Raw genomic sequence first — 17,974 nt, 5'->3', positions numbered from 1 at the left:
AGGATATGTTGTTGTACTCCCTCACATGGTTGGCTGACCTTAAACTGCAGTATCTTCACCTTACAAGAACTTAAGAAGTCGATGTCCTGACAAACTTGTCTCCCTCTTACATTCGATCAGTGAAACTGGAAGGCTTTTCTCTGCTAACAGTCTGACCAAACGACTCTTAAGTACCTCAGTCCAAGACCTTTCTGCCTTTCTCTTAACTTCATAAATGTTGTGTACAATTCATTACTACGACTACTGATTACTATGCTGGATTATTTTAAACATGCATTTGTAGATGTTGAAAATATCTTTCTCCCTCAAGCTACAGTATGTTATAAACTATTCCGACGGAGCCCTGATGAGGGTTGTCTATCCCTTTTTTGGATACTGCAGCTTTCCTATACATACATATGTATATACACAAACATATATCCCCATACAATACGGTATAGGATCCTTTCAAGCAGAACAAGAGTCTTGTTTTAGTTGTGGTTGTTGCTATCGTAGTCAAGACCCAGTCATCTTCGTAATATTGTCAGTCAAGAAAGACTTGGTCATCTTGGTAATCAATGTTCATCTTGGTAATAACATCATAGTCAGAGAGTCATAGAGACAACGTCTTATGAAAATATACGTATGGCCTGAGTGACCCCTGTGTGGCACACGGGGCATTTGGGCTCACTCCTCTGGCAGATGCGGTTGGCACACTCCATACAGAAGAGGTTGTGGCCACAGGGCACCAGAGCTGCAATTACTTCGCTCTCAAAGCACAAGGAGCAGTCGCGGCTGCCCTTTCGGCTGGTGGAGGAGGAAGAGGATGAAGAGGAGGCTGAAGAGTCGCAGGGCACCCCGGGGAGGTGGGGCCCGGGCAGAGAGGCCATGGTGTTGGAGCTGGGGTACCCGTGGAAGCACCGGGGGCCTCCTCCTGGGTCGCTGCGGACTCTCCGGGCCAGGGGGTGATCGGTGGGTCCTCCGGTGTGGTTGTTTTGGAGGGGTGGGGACAGGCGGGGCTGGGGGGTACAGCCGCCGTTCATCCTCCTCTGGCTCGTCGCCATCCCGTTGGCGTTCGTGGAAGCATTGACTGATGGGTAGATGGCAGAGGAGGTGGAGGTAGGGGAGCTGGAGGATGAGGAGGAGGGAGTCATCCCCCGCTCGTACTGGGACCAGAGGAGGCCGGGCGGGGCCGGCGTGGGGTTGAACCCAGGCGAGGTGTCGCTGAAGGTCATGTCAGTGCAGTCGGGCGAGATGACGTCGCCACCATAGACAAAGCCATTCCCGTTGGTGTTGATGTTCAGATTGTTGTTGTTGTTGTTGCCGTTGCTGGCGGTGTAGCTGAGCGCTGGGGAGGGGGGGCTGTAGTCCGCCATGCGCGAGCCGCTGTTGGTACCGAAGTAGGAGTCTGTGGACGCGCTGCCCAGGGAGGATGATGAGTCGTTGCGGTAGTTGGAGAAAGGTTTGCGTCCCGACGTGGAGGCAGTGCTCTGCGGGTTACTGGGCTTGGACCATAGGGTGGGGTGGCCATGGATGTCAAACCCGACGTCAGTGCCATTGGCATGGAAGTCGTTCTCGTCCTGGAGCTCAATGAGGCCACCAGTCCGCATGGTGATGTGGGCCTCGATCTCCTCCCGAGCACGGTCCACATTCTCAGGCATGCCCGTCACCTCGAACACGGGCTCCTTGTCCCTGCTGGGAGTCACGATGTAGGTGTGGGTTGTCTGCTGGATGCGCTTGATGGTGGCCCCCTTGGGACCCACGACCAGCCCAACCACCCTGTAAGGAACCCGGACTTGGATGGTAGTCTGGCCCGGTAGGTTGGGGGGTCCAGGGGCCGGGGTACCACCTCCCGTCGTCCCGTTGATGCTTGTGTTCTTGTTCCGGGAGGCACGGATCATGGAGAAGTGCTCAGCCGCAGAGATGATCTCTCTCCTGGCCATAGCAACGTCCTCCCTCCTCCCGGTCACCACGAACACCGGCTCCTCGCCACGCACGGGTGTCTTGATGTAGGTGTTGGTCTTGGCTCGTAGCGCTTTGATTTTGCATCCTGCGGTTACACAGGAAAAGGTAACAGTAAGTGCATGTCAAAATGTTGAGGGACAAAAAACATCATGTGACTGGGGTGGAAATGTGCTGCTTGAAACAGCTGGGATGTGTGAGTTTGTGTTTTTATTCTCAGCTATTTCAGAAAGGCTAGAAAAACAATTCACCCTATCTTATCCGGGATAAATTCAAACCACATGCTCTATGACTATCATGTCCATATGCCAGATGAGGTCAAAAATAGCACAAGTAAAGGGGTGGGGGGATGCGTGCAGAATCCATGATTTCCCCTTAGCACAGCAACATATGATAGGAGAAATGCAAAGGAAACATCCACTAACTGTCAAGATACATTTTATTTAATTAAAATGTATCTTGGGATTATACGAACACAGATAATTCTACTTGGTTGATTCAATTTCCGGGCATAAATGCATAAAGTTCTATTCCAACCGCCTCCAGGTGTAACGATTTTATAATTGAAAAAAAAAAAAGGGAAACAGTTGAGGAAAGCAGCCGAGGAATGAAAAATCCCTGGCGTCGTGGGCTGAGGCAGAAGCCTATCTGGGACAAGAGTGTTATAACATGACAAAGGGAATGAATCCCTTGTGGTAATATAATAGTCTGTCAGAGCGCTGCCTGTCTATATGTATGAGCGCTACGGTAGCAGCCAAACTATTCCTTCACTTGTCATTGTTTTGCCGAGGATAACAACTGACATCTTGCAGTGGAAGGGAGGTGGAAAGCCATATTCTGCATGTATGTGTAACAGCAAACTAACGCCCAGACTATACTAACCTACAGTCAGTCAGTGTAACATTGACTCTGGCCAGCTGCTGGCTATAGCTGCAAGATTGTAACCTAACAAAGAAACAGCGAAAATGAAAAGCAAATACAGTAACCTACTCACCTTGTCTGCCGACGATTTCAGCTACATGCTCCGAACTAGGCACAGGGACACATTCGGTCATATTGACACTCTTTTTCCGGCTAGACTCGTTGTCATATAGCCCGTTCTCGTCGTTGTCCAAGCCGAGCAAGGAGAGCTGGTCCAGAGCTAACTGCAGGGCTCTCTGGTCGTCCAGGGCGTTCTCCTGGTTGCTCCCATTCCTCTCCATCTCGGCGAACAGTGAGCTAGGCATCTTTGCGTTTTTGCCGTCTGGAGCAGTGAGCGCAGACAAAGAGGGAAAACACGGAAGCTGGGTAGGAAAAGGAGTGATGATGGGAAAATGGGGCACCCGACCGGTTTCAAGCCAATGGTGCAAATCAGTGCGCTTTTTTCTTTTTCTTTCTCTTTCTCCTCTCGCAGTTACAAAATCAGTGCAAGCAATCCGCCCTACCAGAAAGGGACCTATTTTGTTGTTGATGAGCCAGACTCCTGAAATGTGCCTTGAGAAGGGCACAGAAATGCCTATTCCAGAGTTGTAGGTTGGCTTTGCTGGAACGCCGGCGGTGGTAATATTCCTTCACAGAGCCCCTCCCAACTGGACTCACACACTCAGCTCTTTTCTGTTTCTGTCTGACTTGCTGCAGAGCCAGACAGCACTACTGGGGGATATGTGCGAATGACGTCACCCACCAGGGCAGGGTCGGTGCGGCGCTGCTTGGTTAATTTGCATAGCCGGAACCGATTGGACAGGCGCGGTGGAATGGGAGGTCACAGAAGCGCTTCCCCAGTCCCTGAAAGAAATAGCCTACACTCCCCTCCTTTGTTGTCTCCCTACATCAAAACGCAGTCTTTTTTGATAAGAAAAGAAATGCGTTTATATTCCGACTTCCTCATGATAACTTGAGGAGCTTTGTTGTTTATGCCTACTGTGTAATACATAGTGGTCTCTTCCTGAGCGCGCGCATGTTTATTACAAGCGCATGTAAATAAATGAGGTCATGCGGTTATTATATCCCCATGTGGCTTTTCTTTGTGTGTCAAATAGCGCATTGTCAATCAAAAAAGCTTTGTCGGCTCATTGCATGCGTCGCTTTGTTATTTTTTTAAATAAATATACAAACTACCCAACTTACACATAAGTCTATGCGTCAAAATGAGAGCAGTTCTTAACAGTTGACAGTATCCTTAAACAAATATAGCGCGTCATTATATATAAAACATAAAACATGTAAATGGTTACCTTATAAGTGTTCAATGCTATGAAGCCAAAACCCAGACATTATATTACTATCATATGTCAAATGATGAGCTTTTTAAATCAATTAATAAAAACATGTGTGTTGCAGGGCATGCCCAGACATGAGCTTTTTGTTTGGTTTTTCTCTGGCAAGACCCCTCTCTCCCTCTCTCTCTCTCTCAATCTCTCCTCTCTCTCTGCAAATGTCGGCCAGCTCTTGGCATTGAAGCCTATCATGACTCATGACACATGTATTTAATGATCACTAACAATATCTGTAGCTGTAGAAGGATTTTCGAAACATCCTCGCACTGAATTGGCAATCTCATCGTGACAGGCATTTGCCTCCGTGACATCAGTGTCCCTCTGCCTATTTGCTTGGGACTTGAAACCAACAGCTTGCAGGTAATTAATTGTTGCGTTCAAACACCACTCATTTCTGAGGATGTTTACACCAATGAAGAGCGCAGCGACAGAGAGAGTTACCACTCCGCGTCCTAAACTAGGGGAAAACCCAATGCATAATTAGATCTACTGGCCCAGATATTAATAAAGCTTAGTGCTAGGATACCCTACTATATATAATACGTGATGTAGGCTATAGGCTATATCAGGTCTAGTAAACGGCTATTAACAGTGTTTATTGTTTGAATGATTGAGTTAAGATGGTAATAGCCTAAACATTCATAAAGGCGCAGGTAGCCTAGCGGTTAAGAGTGTTGGGCAGGCATCCGAAAGGTCGCTGGTTCGTGCTGATTAGGTGAAAGATCTGTCAATGTGCCCTTAATTTAACCATAATTGCTCTGGATAAGAGCGTCTGCTAAATTACTAAAATGTAAAGTAGCTAAACTACTGATTAAGGTCCCCAAATTCAAGGCTGAGTGTTATTTCGATTATAGAATATCATTTCCCCCATAAAAAAATTATGCAATGAGACAGAACACAACAGCTTCACATATATTTTTTTCCTACGGGTCCTATATCATCCAACAATATAGTCCTATTGACAATAGCTATTGTCAGTTTGCATATTTCAGTTTATTGCGGGGCATTATGTAAACGTTAGCCGCATGGTGGGGAGCTGGGAGGGGAGGAGGAGCGGGTGAGAGGTCTTTCTGCATCCAGCGACCAACGTGCCCTTTCTGGCCAGGCAAGGACCCCGCGGGGAGGGGGACAGCGGGGGAGCCGCTTCTTTCAAAACAAAGGAAATTTCAAACCAATTCAGAGCCATTGAGACGAGAAACACTCGCCTTTGTCACCTCACTCTGCGCTCACAATTGCTATGCTAAAATCAACGGCTCCGAACCTGAGAACGCGGGATGGGAACCTCTTGTTACTGGAAACCCCCTCCCTCCAACCCCCTCTCTCTTTTTTTTTTGTTGCATTGTCACATTGTCTTGTATTAGGCGGTTTGAATGCTGGCTTTAAAACATCTGGAATTTCATTATAGATGCACGGTGCGTGATATCTGACCCACTTGAAGATATGGAAAGGACAGTGCATTTATTGTATGGAATGTAAAACGAAATGAAAATAATAGCTTGTTCCACCTGGCAGAAATAGCTATTGTTACAGGAATATAAAATTACATTAAAATAATAGCTTTTTCCACCTGTCAGAAATCACAAGTCCCATACTATTGTATATTAATAATAATTTAGTTATATAGGATTTGGTTTGTTTCAACACATTATATTGTCCTTTCACCTGCTCCATTCACGGTCTGGAATAATATAGGCATAGAAATAGATTATAATTGTATGAGTATAGGTCTATGGGCTGATCTGAGTATTTTAATGGTAAAGAAAAGGTATTATGCTGCCACCACAATCCAATCAAGGTGGGAATAAAGAACAAACTGGATATTCAGTCAAGAGGGAAATATGATTCCAATTAAAGGTGCTTCTTCATTAACATGATGATAAAAAGTGATGAGAGCTTTAGTGTTCTGTTCAGCCTACATGGCGGCTACGTGGTTCATTGTGTTTCTTATATACTTCACACTGCATATTTTACCACTAAGAAAACCCGTTTTACCACCAGGGGCGAAAATCTGATATCAACTTTGGGGGGGACAATTACATGACATTTTCTCAAGAGCAATTCCTGAGGGGGACACCAAAAGTAGTGCTGTAACACATAGCCTACATTGTAATATGGTAAATGTATATTGAGGAACCAAAGAAATAAGGTGTTTGCCGTACTCCTAACTACCGGTACCCAAAACTACACAACTATTCACAACAGCAATACCATTGCCTTTAACAAATCTTAGTTCAGTCACCAGTTTAAGTTGAGTGGGGGTATCCATGGCATTTTCCAATTATGTTCCTATTTTACAAGTTAAAAAAATGGAGAACCTTTCATAATGTTGCCAAACAAAGACTCAACAAACTTACCTGAGACTCCCTGTCTATGCCAGTCTGTCCCTGCATATCTGTCCCCAACTCTGCTGTCTGTGTGCAATCTGTTGCCTGCTCTGCCTAATGACATCATTGTGAAACATTTCCATTAGAATTTCATTTCTTTCTTATGAACATTTTATCAACTAGTCTTTGAGATATTAGGCTACTAGGATTCTTACTTTGCGTTTTGGTGTAGTGAAAAATACTCTGATGTCCGTCTTTTATTTTTCTGCCATTTTTCTACCTGGCTGGCTGGCTACACACACACACACACAGTGTGTAGGTTATTTACAGTAGGAGATGGGCTTCTATCATCTTATCTTTTATCATTCTATTTGGGCTTCGATCTAAAAGGTAGCTAGCAAATGTGAAACGGATTAAAATGACAAGAGTTGACAGCTGTATGAGTTCACCATTTACATAACATATGCTGCAACCTTTTGTAATTTTAATAGTTTGTTTCATATTGGCTGGCTTCCAACAATAGCTGAATTTGCAAAGCTAGCGAGCACCAATTCAGTTTCAGTGGTGTTTGCTATAATCTTTGCTACCTGGGTTAAATCAGTTTATCGCTAACCTTATCACAGGGACTTTGAAGCACTAACTTACGTCATCTGCATGCTGATCTCGGAATAAATTAACCATAGCAAAGATTCCATCTTTGACGAGGTCACATAAATGGAATAGGTACTAGCTAGCTTAATAGTTAATATTTGCGCGCTAGCTGTGCATATTCAGCTAGTGTGTGTGCGCGATTGACTGGATTAACCTCACGTCAGTTACGTTCATTGAGTGCCTTTCAGACAGTGGCTACGACCTCTCTGTTACCTTGCCAGTGGATCAAACCATTGTGAGGAAAAGGGTGGGGGGGTCGCAATCTTTTGAAACTTAAAAAACGCGCTGTTAGGTGTCTATAATCAGCACAATTGCTTTCATTGCGTATTATTAATATTATTTAAATTACATAGTTATGTTTCTGTGATATATTGGGGGGGACAAATCATATTTTTCCCAGGATGGGGGGGTCGTGTCCCCCCCGTCCCCCCCGCGATTTCCGCCCCTGTTTACCACAACACCATGTGGTGTATGTCCCCAGGATCAAACTATCCATGGATGTCAGTTTGTTAGGTAAACAAAGCAGTAGTCGACCCATTCACCTCTAGTCCCCTAGGTTAGGTGAAACCGATCTAGGATCAGTTTCAGGTAACCTTAACCATTAGTGGGGGAAATTAAAACCTGACCCAGGATCAGCGTCTAGGGCAACTTCACCAAACACCTATACCGGTCATCATGAATACGGCAGCATTATAAACTGGGGTAGCGACAATGTACCATTTCCAAGGCCAACTTGAACGTCTTCACATAATAATGACTCTGAACGGGTCGCACTTTAAACAAATAAAAATGTGTAAAGGCTTACATAGCATTCATAATGTCTTTATAAGCATGACACAAATGCTTCACAAAAAATATAAGTCAGACCATATACAGGGTAAAAGTAATTACAGCTGGTCTTTGCCAAATGTGGCATGATTCATTTTCCACCCATAGTATATAGGCTCTGTAGCTTGATGTTACCTTTTAAGATATGCAGTACCAGTCAAAAGTTTGGACACGCCACTCATTTTTCTTTATTTTTTACTATTTTCTACATTGTAGAATAATAGCGAAGACATCAAAACTATGAAATAACACATATGGAGTCATATAGTAACCAAAATATATTTTATACTTTAGATTCTTCAAAGTAGCCACCTTTTGCCTTGATGACAGATTTGCATTCTCTCAACCAGCTTCATGAGGTGTCACCTGGAATGCTTTTCCAACAGTCTTGAAGGAGTTCCCACATATGCTGAGCACTTGTTGGCTGCCTTTCCTTCACTCTGTGGTCCAACTCATCCCAAACCATCTCAATTGGGTTGAGATCGGTTGATTGTGGAGGCCAGGTCATATAATGCAGCACTCCATCACTCTCCTTCTAGGTCAAATAGCCCTTACACAGCCTGGAGGTGTGTTTGGGTCATTGTCCTGTTGAAAAACAAATGATAGTCCCACTAAGCGCAAACTAGATAGGATGGTATATCGCTGCAGAATGCTGTGGTAGCCATACTGGTTAAGTGTGCCTTGAATTCTAAATAAATTACAGACAGTGTCACCAGCAAAGCACCCCCACACCATCACACCTCCTCCTCCATGCTTCACGGTGGGAACCAAACATGTAGAGATCATCCGTTCACCTACTTTGATTCTCACAAAGACACAGTGGTTGGAACCAAAAATCTCAAATTTGGACTCATCAGACCAAAGGACAGATTTCCACTGATCTAATGTCCATTGCTCATGTTTCTTGGCCCAAGCAAGTCTCTTCTTCTTATTGGTGTCATTTAGTAGTGGTTTCTTTGCAGCAATTTGACCATGAAGGCCTGATTCACGTAGTCTCCTCTGAACAGTTGATGGTGAGATGTGCCTGTTACTTGAACTCTGTGAAGCATTTAAACTCAGCAAATAAAGAAACGTCCTCTCACTGCGTTTATTTTCAGCAAACTTAACATGTGTAAACATTTGTATGAACATAACAAGATTCAACAACTGAGACATAAACTGAACAAGTTCCACAGACATGTGACTAACAGACATGGAATAATGTGTCCCTGAACAAAGGGGGGGGGGTCAAAATCAGTGTCTTAACTACCGTTCCACAGGTGCATGTGCATTAATTGTTTGCATTAATTGTTTATGGTTCATTGAACAAGCATGGGAAACCATGTTTAAACCCTTTACAATGAAGATCTGTGAAGATATTTGGATTTTTTACGAATTATCTTTGAAAGACAGGGTCCTGAAAAAGGGACTGGTGTGGCCACTAGCTGCATTAGGTACTGCAGTGCATCTCCTCCTCATGAACTGCACCAGATTTGCCAGTTCTTGCTGTGAGATGTTACCCCACTCTTCCACCAAGGCACCTGCAAGTTCCCGGACATTTCTGGGGGGAATGGCCCTAGCCCTCACCCTCCGATCCAACAAGTCCCAGACGTGTTCAATGGGATTGAGATCTGGGCTCTTCGCTGGCCATGGCAGAACACTGACACTCCTGTCTTGCAGGAAATCACGCACCGAACGAGCAGTATGGCTGGTGGCATTGTCATGCCAGGATGAGCCTGCAGGAAGGGTACCACATGAGGGAGGAGGATGTCTTCCCTGTAACGCACAGTGTTGAGATTGCCTGCAATGACCACAAGCTCAGTCCAATGATGCTGTGACACACCGCCTGTCACATCCTGACCAGTGAAAAGGGTAATTTTGCCATAGTAGAATGGTCAGAGCATGGCAGGGGGGTTGTTTTGTGTGTTTTGGGGTTGGTTTGTTTCTAGGGGAATTGGTTCTAGTTTTCTGTTTCTATGTTTCATTTTCCATGTGTGGCCGAGTATGGTTTCCAATCAGAGGCAGGTGCCTTTCGTTGTCTCTGATTGGAAGCCATACTTAGGCAGCCTGTTTTCCTTTGGGTTTTGTGGGTGTTTGTTTTCCATTTAGTTGCTGTACCTGACGGAACTGTTAGTCGTTTGGTTATTTTGTTTAAGTGTTCTCATATAATAAATTAAGAATGAGCACTATCCACGCTGCGCCTTGGTCTAATCCTTTCGACGCCTGTGACACCGCCCCAGACCATGACGGACACTCCACCTCAATCCCGCTCCAGAGTACAGGCTACGGTGTAACTCTCATTCCTTCGACGATTAACACAAATCCGACCATCACTCCTGCTGAGACAAAACCGCGACTCGTCAGTGAAGAGCACTTTTTGCCAGTCCAGTCTGGTCCAGCGACGGTGGGTTTGTGCCCATAGGCAACATTGTTGCCAGTGATGTCTGGTGAGGACCTGCCTTACAACAGGCCTACAAGCCCTCAGTCCAGCCTCTCTCAGCCTATTGCGGACAGTCTGAGTACTGATGGAGGGATTGTGCATTCCTGGTGTAACTCGGGCAGTTGTTGTTGCCATCCTGTACCTGTCCCGCAGGTGTGATGTTCGGATGTACCGATTCGCTGTCCATCCTGTCTCCCTGTAGCGCTGTCTTAGGCGTCTCACAGTATGGCGACACTCTTTAAATAGCAAACTATTGAGGTGTGACCACCGGACATTCAAATGTTTTGTTACGAATAGTCAACTGGGGCGCAAAAAAACACCTGGGGAAGAAAAGGAGCAAATAAACTGCAAAAGACTTGAGAAGAATTAACCGTCAAACTACCAGGAACCCATTATCCTCCAGTGCCACCGTATTCCAGAACTGCAACCTACCTGGAGTGTTCCGAAGTACAAGGTGTCAAGTGCTCAGAGACATGGCCAAGGTCAAGAAGACTGAAACAAGACCACCACTGAATAAGATTCACAAGTTGAAGCGTCAAGATTGGGCAAAGAAATACCTGAAGACAGATTTTTCAAAGGTTTTATGGACAGATGAAATGACAGTGACTCTTGATGGACCAAATGGATGGGCCCGTGGCTGGATCAGTAATGGACACAGGGCACCACTTTGAGTCAGGTGCCAGCAAGATGAAGGAGGGGTACTGGTATGGGCTGCTATCATTGAGGATGAGGTAGTTGACCTTTTCGGGTTGAAGATGGACTGAAACTCAAGTCCCAAACCTACTGCCAGTTTCTGGAAGATTCTTTCGTCAAACAGTGGTACAGGAAGAAGTCCTCAGCATTCTAGAAGGCCATGATCTTTATGCAGGACAATGCTCCATCACATGCATCCAAATACTCCACTGCTTGGCTAGCCAGCAAGGGCCTCAAAATGCCTGAATAATGACCTGGCCCCCTTCCTCACCTGACTTAAATCCTATTGAGAACTTGTGGGCCCTTCTCAAACGTGACATTTACAGTGATGGAAGACAATACACCTTTTTGAACAGCATTTGGGAGGCTGTGGTTGCTGCTTCAGCGAAAATTGATCGTGAACAGATCAAGAAACTGACAGACTCCATGGATGGAAGGCTCATGGCAGTTATTGAAAATAAGGGTGGCTATATTGGTCACTGAATATTTTTGAAAGGCCAAAAATGTTATATAATTGTCATTTTATGTTACTTATCTGTTACACTTACTCTACAAAATTGAGAATAAACAAGTGAGTTGAGAGAAATTATTTTTGTAATTTAGTTGCCTAATAATTCTGCACACTAATAGTTGCCTAATAATTGTGCACACTTATATACACTGCTCAAAAAAATAAAGGGAACACTAAAATAACACATCCTAGATCTGAATGAATGAAATAATCTTATTAAATACTTTTATCTTTACATAGTTGAATGTGCTGACAACAAAATCACTCAAAAATAATCAATGGAAATCCAATTTATCAACCCATGGAGGTCTAGATTTGGAGTCACAATCAAAATAAAAGTGGAAAACCACACTACAGGCTGATCCAACTTTGATGTAATGTCCTTAAAACAAGTCAAAATGAGGCTCAGTAGTGTGTGTGGCCTCCACGTGCCTGTATGACCTCCCTACAATGCCTGGGCATGCTCCTGATGAGGTGGCGGATGGACTCTTGAGGGATCTCCTCCCAGACCTGGACTAAAGCATCCGCCAACTCCTGGACAGTCTGTGGTGCAACGTGACGTTGGTGGATGGAGCGAGACATGATGTCCCAGATGTGCTCAATTGGATTCAGGTCTGGGGAACGGGCGGGCCAGTCCATAGCATCAATGCCTTCCTCTTGCAGGAACTGCTGACACACTCCAGCCACATGAGGTCTAGCATTGTCTTGCATTAGGAGGAACCCAGGACCAACCGCACCAACATATGGTCTCACAAGGGGTCTGAGGATCTCATCTCGGTACCTAATGGCAGTCAGGCTACCTCTGGCGAGCACATGGAGGTCTGTGCGGCCCCCCAAAGAAATGCCACCCCACACCATGACTGACCCACCACCAAACCGGTCATGCTGGAGGATGTTGCAGGCAGCAGAACGTTCTCCACGGCGTCGCCAGACTGTCACGTCTGTCACATGTGCTCAGTGTGAACCTGCTTTCATCTGTGAAGAGCACAGGGCGCCAGTGGCGAATTTGCCAATCTTGGTGTTCTCTGGCAAATGCCAAACGTCCTGCACGGTGTTGGGCTGTAAGCACAACCCCCACCTGTGGATGTCAGGCCCTCATACCACCCTCATGGAGTCTGTTTCTGACCGTTTGAGCAGACACATGCACATTTGTGGCCTGCTGGAGGTCATTTTGCAGGGCTCTGGCAGTGCTTCTCCTGCTCCTCCTTGCATAAAGGCGGAGGTAGCGGTCCTGCTGCTGGGTTGTTGCCCTCCTACGGCCTCCTCCACGTCTCCTGATGTACTGGCCTGTCTCCTGGTAGCGCCTCCATGCTCTGGACACTATGCTGACAGACACAGCAAACCTTCTTGCCACAGCTCGCATTGATGTGCCATCCTGGATGAGCTGCACTACCTGAGCCACTTGTGTGGGTTGTAGACTCCGTCTCATGCTACCACTAGAGTGAAAGCACCGCCAGCATTCACAAGTGACCAAAACATCAGCCAGGAAGCATAGGAACTGAGAAGTGGTCTGTGGTCCCCACCTGCAGAACCACTCCTTTATTGGGGGTGTCTTGCTAATTGCCTATAATTTCCACCTGTTGTCTATTCCATTTGCACAACAGCATGTGACATTTATTGTCAATCAGTGTTGCTTCCTAAGTGGACAGTTTGATTTCACAGAAGTGTGATTGACTTGGAGTTACATTGTGTTGTTTAAGTGTTCCCTTTATTTTATTGAGCAGTATATATATCCCTGAGAAAGACTAAACTCACTTTTCCTTTGTTAAATATTCAGGTTTGAGGTTCAAAAACATTTTGGATTGACTGAGAGCATTGTGTTTGTTCAACAATAAAATTAATCCCGAGGAATACAATTTGCCTAATAATTGTGCACGCAGTGTAGGCCTTATAAAAGGGTTTATGAAGGCTTCATCAAGCCTTACAAGTTCTAATTCATTATAAGTTGGATCTTTGTGATATTCTTCTCTATTCTATATTGTACTGAACTGAATTGTTGATTTGTTTGCGCCTATTCAGCCCTCTCTCTGGAGCTAAGACACCTGTGTTCCTCTTTCTAGCCTCAATAGACCAATAGACAGACAGACAGTTCCTGGTGTAATGCTACTGATATTCGCTGTGCTGTTCGGCACTCAAAGCCACCCAGCTGCTTAATGGTGGTTAGCTGTTAGCCGTTGGTCTTTTAATGAGAGGAAGATGAGATTAGCCCAAGCTGACCCAGAACAGAGCTGTCTGTAGCACATAGGCTGGACTTTAAGCTACTGCACTGTCTGACTTACTGTCTGACTGGCTGATTGCTGCAGAGAGAGAGGGTGGGGGTGGGGGCATAGAGAGAGAGAGGGCGGGGTGGGGGGATAGAGAGAGAGAGGGCGGGGTGGGGGGATAGAGAGAGGTGGGGGAGAGGAGGTAGAGTGAGATAGAGGGGGTGGGGGGGATACAGTGAGATAGAGGGCGGGGGTGGGGGATTGAGTGAGATAGAGGGGGAAAGAGAGTGAAAAAGAGAGGGAGGCTGAGGGACAGAGAAGCTATAAAAAGAGAGCGAAAGAAAGAGAGAATTGAATTGAATTGAATTGAATTGAAATTCAATTCAATTGACAGAGAGAGAGAGAAAGAGAGAGGGGCGAAGGAGAGAAAAAAAGGTGAGTGCGACAAGGACAGAAAAAGAATAGAGAAAGGCAGAGTGTAAAGAAAGACAGAAAAAAGAGATAGGTGAGGGAGAGTTAAACAAAGAGAGAGAGAGAGAGAGAGAGAGAGAGAGAGAGAGGGAGAGAGAGAGAGAGAGAGAGTGACCTAGCTGGACAGGGCTTAATCAGTCCTCTCAACCACCTGCTTAGTGACATAGTGACATAGTGACACAGTTGGCTGCAGTTACATCTTAAAGGGCAGCAGATGCCTCAGGTCACAGGAAATGTCATGTCAGAGGAATCATTATGTCACAGGATAGAGAGAGAGACAGAGAGGCAGACAGAGAGAGAGAGAGAGAAATACATAAAGAGATAATGGAGAGAGAGAGAGAGAGAGAGAGAGAGAGAGAGAGAGAGAGAGGAGGAAAGATGGACTGGCAGAGATACTTAGTCTGACGCACAGAAGACACACAAACAGGGCTGGTATGCTGCTGTGACATAATTGAATATTATTTGATGGCTGTGGGTTATAGCCGTAGTAAAACTAGGTTATAGGTAGAGCCTTAGTTTATGACCAACTTTACTTAACATAACATAATAGCCGGACTGGCTGAATTGTTATACATTACATGCTGTGTGTGTGTGTATGTGTGTGTATGTTTTGCAGCCATATCACCAGACACTAGTCTCTGCACCAGACATACTAGCCTTATTCAAGGTTACATAAAGGAAAACATTTAAGGAGCAATTCTAGTACTATCGCTATGTTCTCAATTGAAATCCAATGCTAGGTGATACAACACTATTTATTTCACAGTAAGCTTTATATTTTTTCTTATCCATTGATTTGTATGGAGAAAAACACGACAGCTTAAATGAAATGGGAAACAAGACAACAAGATAGTGTTTAGGTCTACAGTGTTGTGAAGTACAGTGTGAAGTGATGATATATCACGTGTCCCAAATGGAACCATATTCCCTACATAGTGTAGTACTCTTCACCAGGGCATGTAGGGTAGTGCACTATATAGTGAATATGGTGCCATTTGGAACACAGGAATGATAGCCAGAGGCACAGCTCTCTGGGAAGTGATGAGAAAGGTGGCGTTATAGATTTTGACTGCTGCCTCATCAATATGTATTTATTCAACTCTTCTATCTGATATAAAATGTGTCCGGGCAAAATAAAATACAAATATGTGAGGTGCATTTCTATATTCCATATTAGGCTTCATATTATGTCTTGTAAATTGTATTGTATCTGTCAAAGAGAATACAGTGTACTATTTCAATATTATTGTAATTTATTGTGTGTAAGATAGAAGAAAACCAAACACTGTAGGTATGATAGGGTGGGGAAAGGGCTGTTTCTTCGTCTGTGTCTCTGTGAGAATGTCATTGATAAATGCTGCAGTGGCAGTAGGGAGTGGTGCAGGGTAGTACTGTGTTTGCAGGTAGATGCAATGCTGGTTCTTGTCTCTCCTCCCGCTTCCTCCTTCTCTCCTCTCCATGCCTGCCTGTCTGCCTGCCTCCTTCGCTTTCTCGCTCTCTCTCTCTCTCTCTCTCTCTCGCTTTCTCTTCTCAATCCTTCCCTTCCTAGCTGCATCTCCTCCCTCCCTCCTGCTCTCTATCTCCTCTCTCCCTGTCTGCCCAGCTCTCTCTCTTTCCCTCCTCCCTTCCCCGGCTGTGCGCACTGACACACTGAACTGAAGTGGCACTGATTCTGTAGCCTGTGATTGGCTGACAGCCAGACGGCCCTGAAAGCCATGCAGCGCGCATCAGGAGTCAGAACTGCGTCCCAAATGACACCATATTGTCTATATAGAGCACATCAGTGCACCCATAGAGCTCAGGTAAAAATTAGTGCACTATGTAGGGAATAGAGTGCCATTGGACAGTGTAGTCAGGACAGCTGCCCCACAATGCACCACAACACCAACCCTATTTTTCCTTCTTCTCTCCCCCACTGCCACCTCTCTCTGTCTCCTCGTCTTCCTTCAGTCTCTCAATACATCACCATACCAACTTCCTCCTCCTTCTCTCCATATCTCTTAACTTACTTTTTCATTCCCTTTTTCATAAATACACTTCCCCTCTCATCTACACACTCTCTCTCAATTCAATTCTGTCACGCCTGCTCCCACTCTTCCCCCCTGGTGCTCAAGGGCGGCGGGCTCCCCAGCATTACTCACTCCTGCCATCATTATTATGCACACCTGCTTCCCTCATCACGCACATCAGTGATCATTTGGGCTTACCTGGACTCAATCACCTATTATTTCCTTCCCTATATCTGTCTGTCCCCCAGCTCTGTTCCCTTCTTCCACATTAACGTTCGTATGTCGTTTTGTTACCCGTGTGCTGGCGCTGTTCCTGTCTTGTTCCTTGTCTGTTCCTTATTAAATGTTTCACTCCCCGTACCTGCTTCTCAACTCCAGCGTCGGTCCTTACAAATTCAAAGGGTTTTATTGGCATTGGAAACATAAACTACCTTTCAAAAGTTTGGGGTCAGTCAGAAATGTCCTTGTTTTTTAAAGAAAAGCACCTATTTGTCCACAAAAATAACATCAAATTGATCAGAAATACAGTGTAGACATTGTTAATGTTGTAAATGACTATTGTAGCTGGAAACGGCTGATTTTTAAAGAGATATCTACATAGGCGTACAGAGGCCCATTATCAGCAACCATCACTCCTGTGTTCCAATGGCACGTTGTGTTAGCTAATCCAAGTTTATAATTTTAAAAGGCTAATTGATCATTAGAAAACCCTTTTGCAATTATGTTAGCACAGCTGAAAACTGTTGTTCTGATTAAAGAAGCAATAAAACTGGCCTTCTTTAGACTAGTTGAGTATCTGGATATTCAGCATTTTTGGGTTCGATTACAGGCTCAAAATGGCCAGGAACTAAGACTTTCTTCTGAAACTTGTCAGTCTATTCTTGTTATGAGAAATGAAGGCTATTCCATTCTAGAAATTGCCAAGAAACTAAAAAATAAAAGATCTTGCTTCTGTGACTGCACACTGTGGTATTTCGCCTAACAGATATGGGAGTTTATCAATGTTTGATTTGTTTTCAAATTCGTTGTGGGTCTGTGTTATCTGTGGGAAATATGTGTCTCTAATGTGGTCATACATTTAGCAGGAGGTTAGGAAGGGTAGCTCAGTTTCCACCTCATTTTGTGTGCAGTGGGCACATAGTCTGTCTACGGTGGCCTCTCTCAATAGCAAGGCTATGCTCACTGAATCTGTACATAGTCAAGGATTTTCCTAACTTAGAGTCGGTCACAGTGGTCAAGTATTCTGCCATTGTGTACTCCCTGTGTACACAGCACCCCCTACTCCTTTTCCTTCTCTCTCGCAAACCATCAGCTTTCAGCTCTCCCCTCCTCTCTCCTTTCCCCCCTCTTCTCCCCTCCTCTCCTCTCTTCCCCTCTCCCCTCGTCTCCCCTCCTCTCCTGTCCCCTCCACCGTCAGATAGAATTCCCCCTCATAAAGACGTCCCTCTTCCTCTATTCCTATACAGGGAAAAAAACCCTACTCTCTGTTGAATGAATACACAAGGACTGCCTATAAACCCACTGGAGGACTGGGGATTTGGTGGAAGGGGAGAAGAGAAAGAAGAAAAAACGCTTGCTTCTTCCAGGCTCAGCAGAATTTACTGGCCGCAGTCAGGAGTGAGGGTGTGAGTGAGTGCTGTCAAAAACACACCGTTCAAAGGTTAACTA

General features: G+C 45.1%; 1 protein-coding gene across 1 annotated transcript; it reads right to left on the bottom strand.

Moving 5' to 3' along the window:
- Positions 1–383: 383 nt before the first annotated feature.
- On the bottom strand, positions 384–3,535 carry LOC123725157 (RNA-binding protein MEX3B). The gene is made up of 2 exons (XM_045689446.2): positions 2,936–3,535; positions 384–2,029 (listed from the first exon to the last, which is right to left on the bottom strand). The coding sequence occupies exons 1-2, from the start codon at positions 3,165–3,167 to the stop codon at positions 609–611; spliced, it is 1,653 nt and encodes a 550-aa protein (XP_045545402.1). The 5' UTR covers positions 3,168–3,535; the 3' UTR covers positions 384–608.
- Between the last annotated feature and the right edge of the window lie 14,439 nt (positions 3,536–17,974).

This window comes from Salmo salar, chromosome 11, assembly GCF_965601325.2.
Source record: "Salmo salar chromosome 11, fSalSal1, whole genome shotgun sequence".
In the NCBI taxonomy this organism is placed as follows: Eukaryota; Metazoa; Chordata; class Actinopteri; order Salmoniformes; family Salmonidae; genus Salmo; species Salmo salar.
This window is presented reverse-complemented; position numbering and strand designations above follow the sequence as displayed.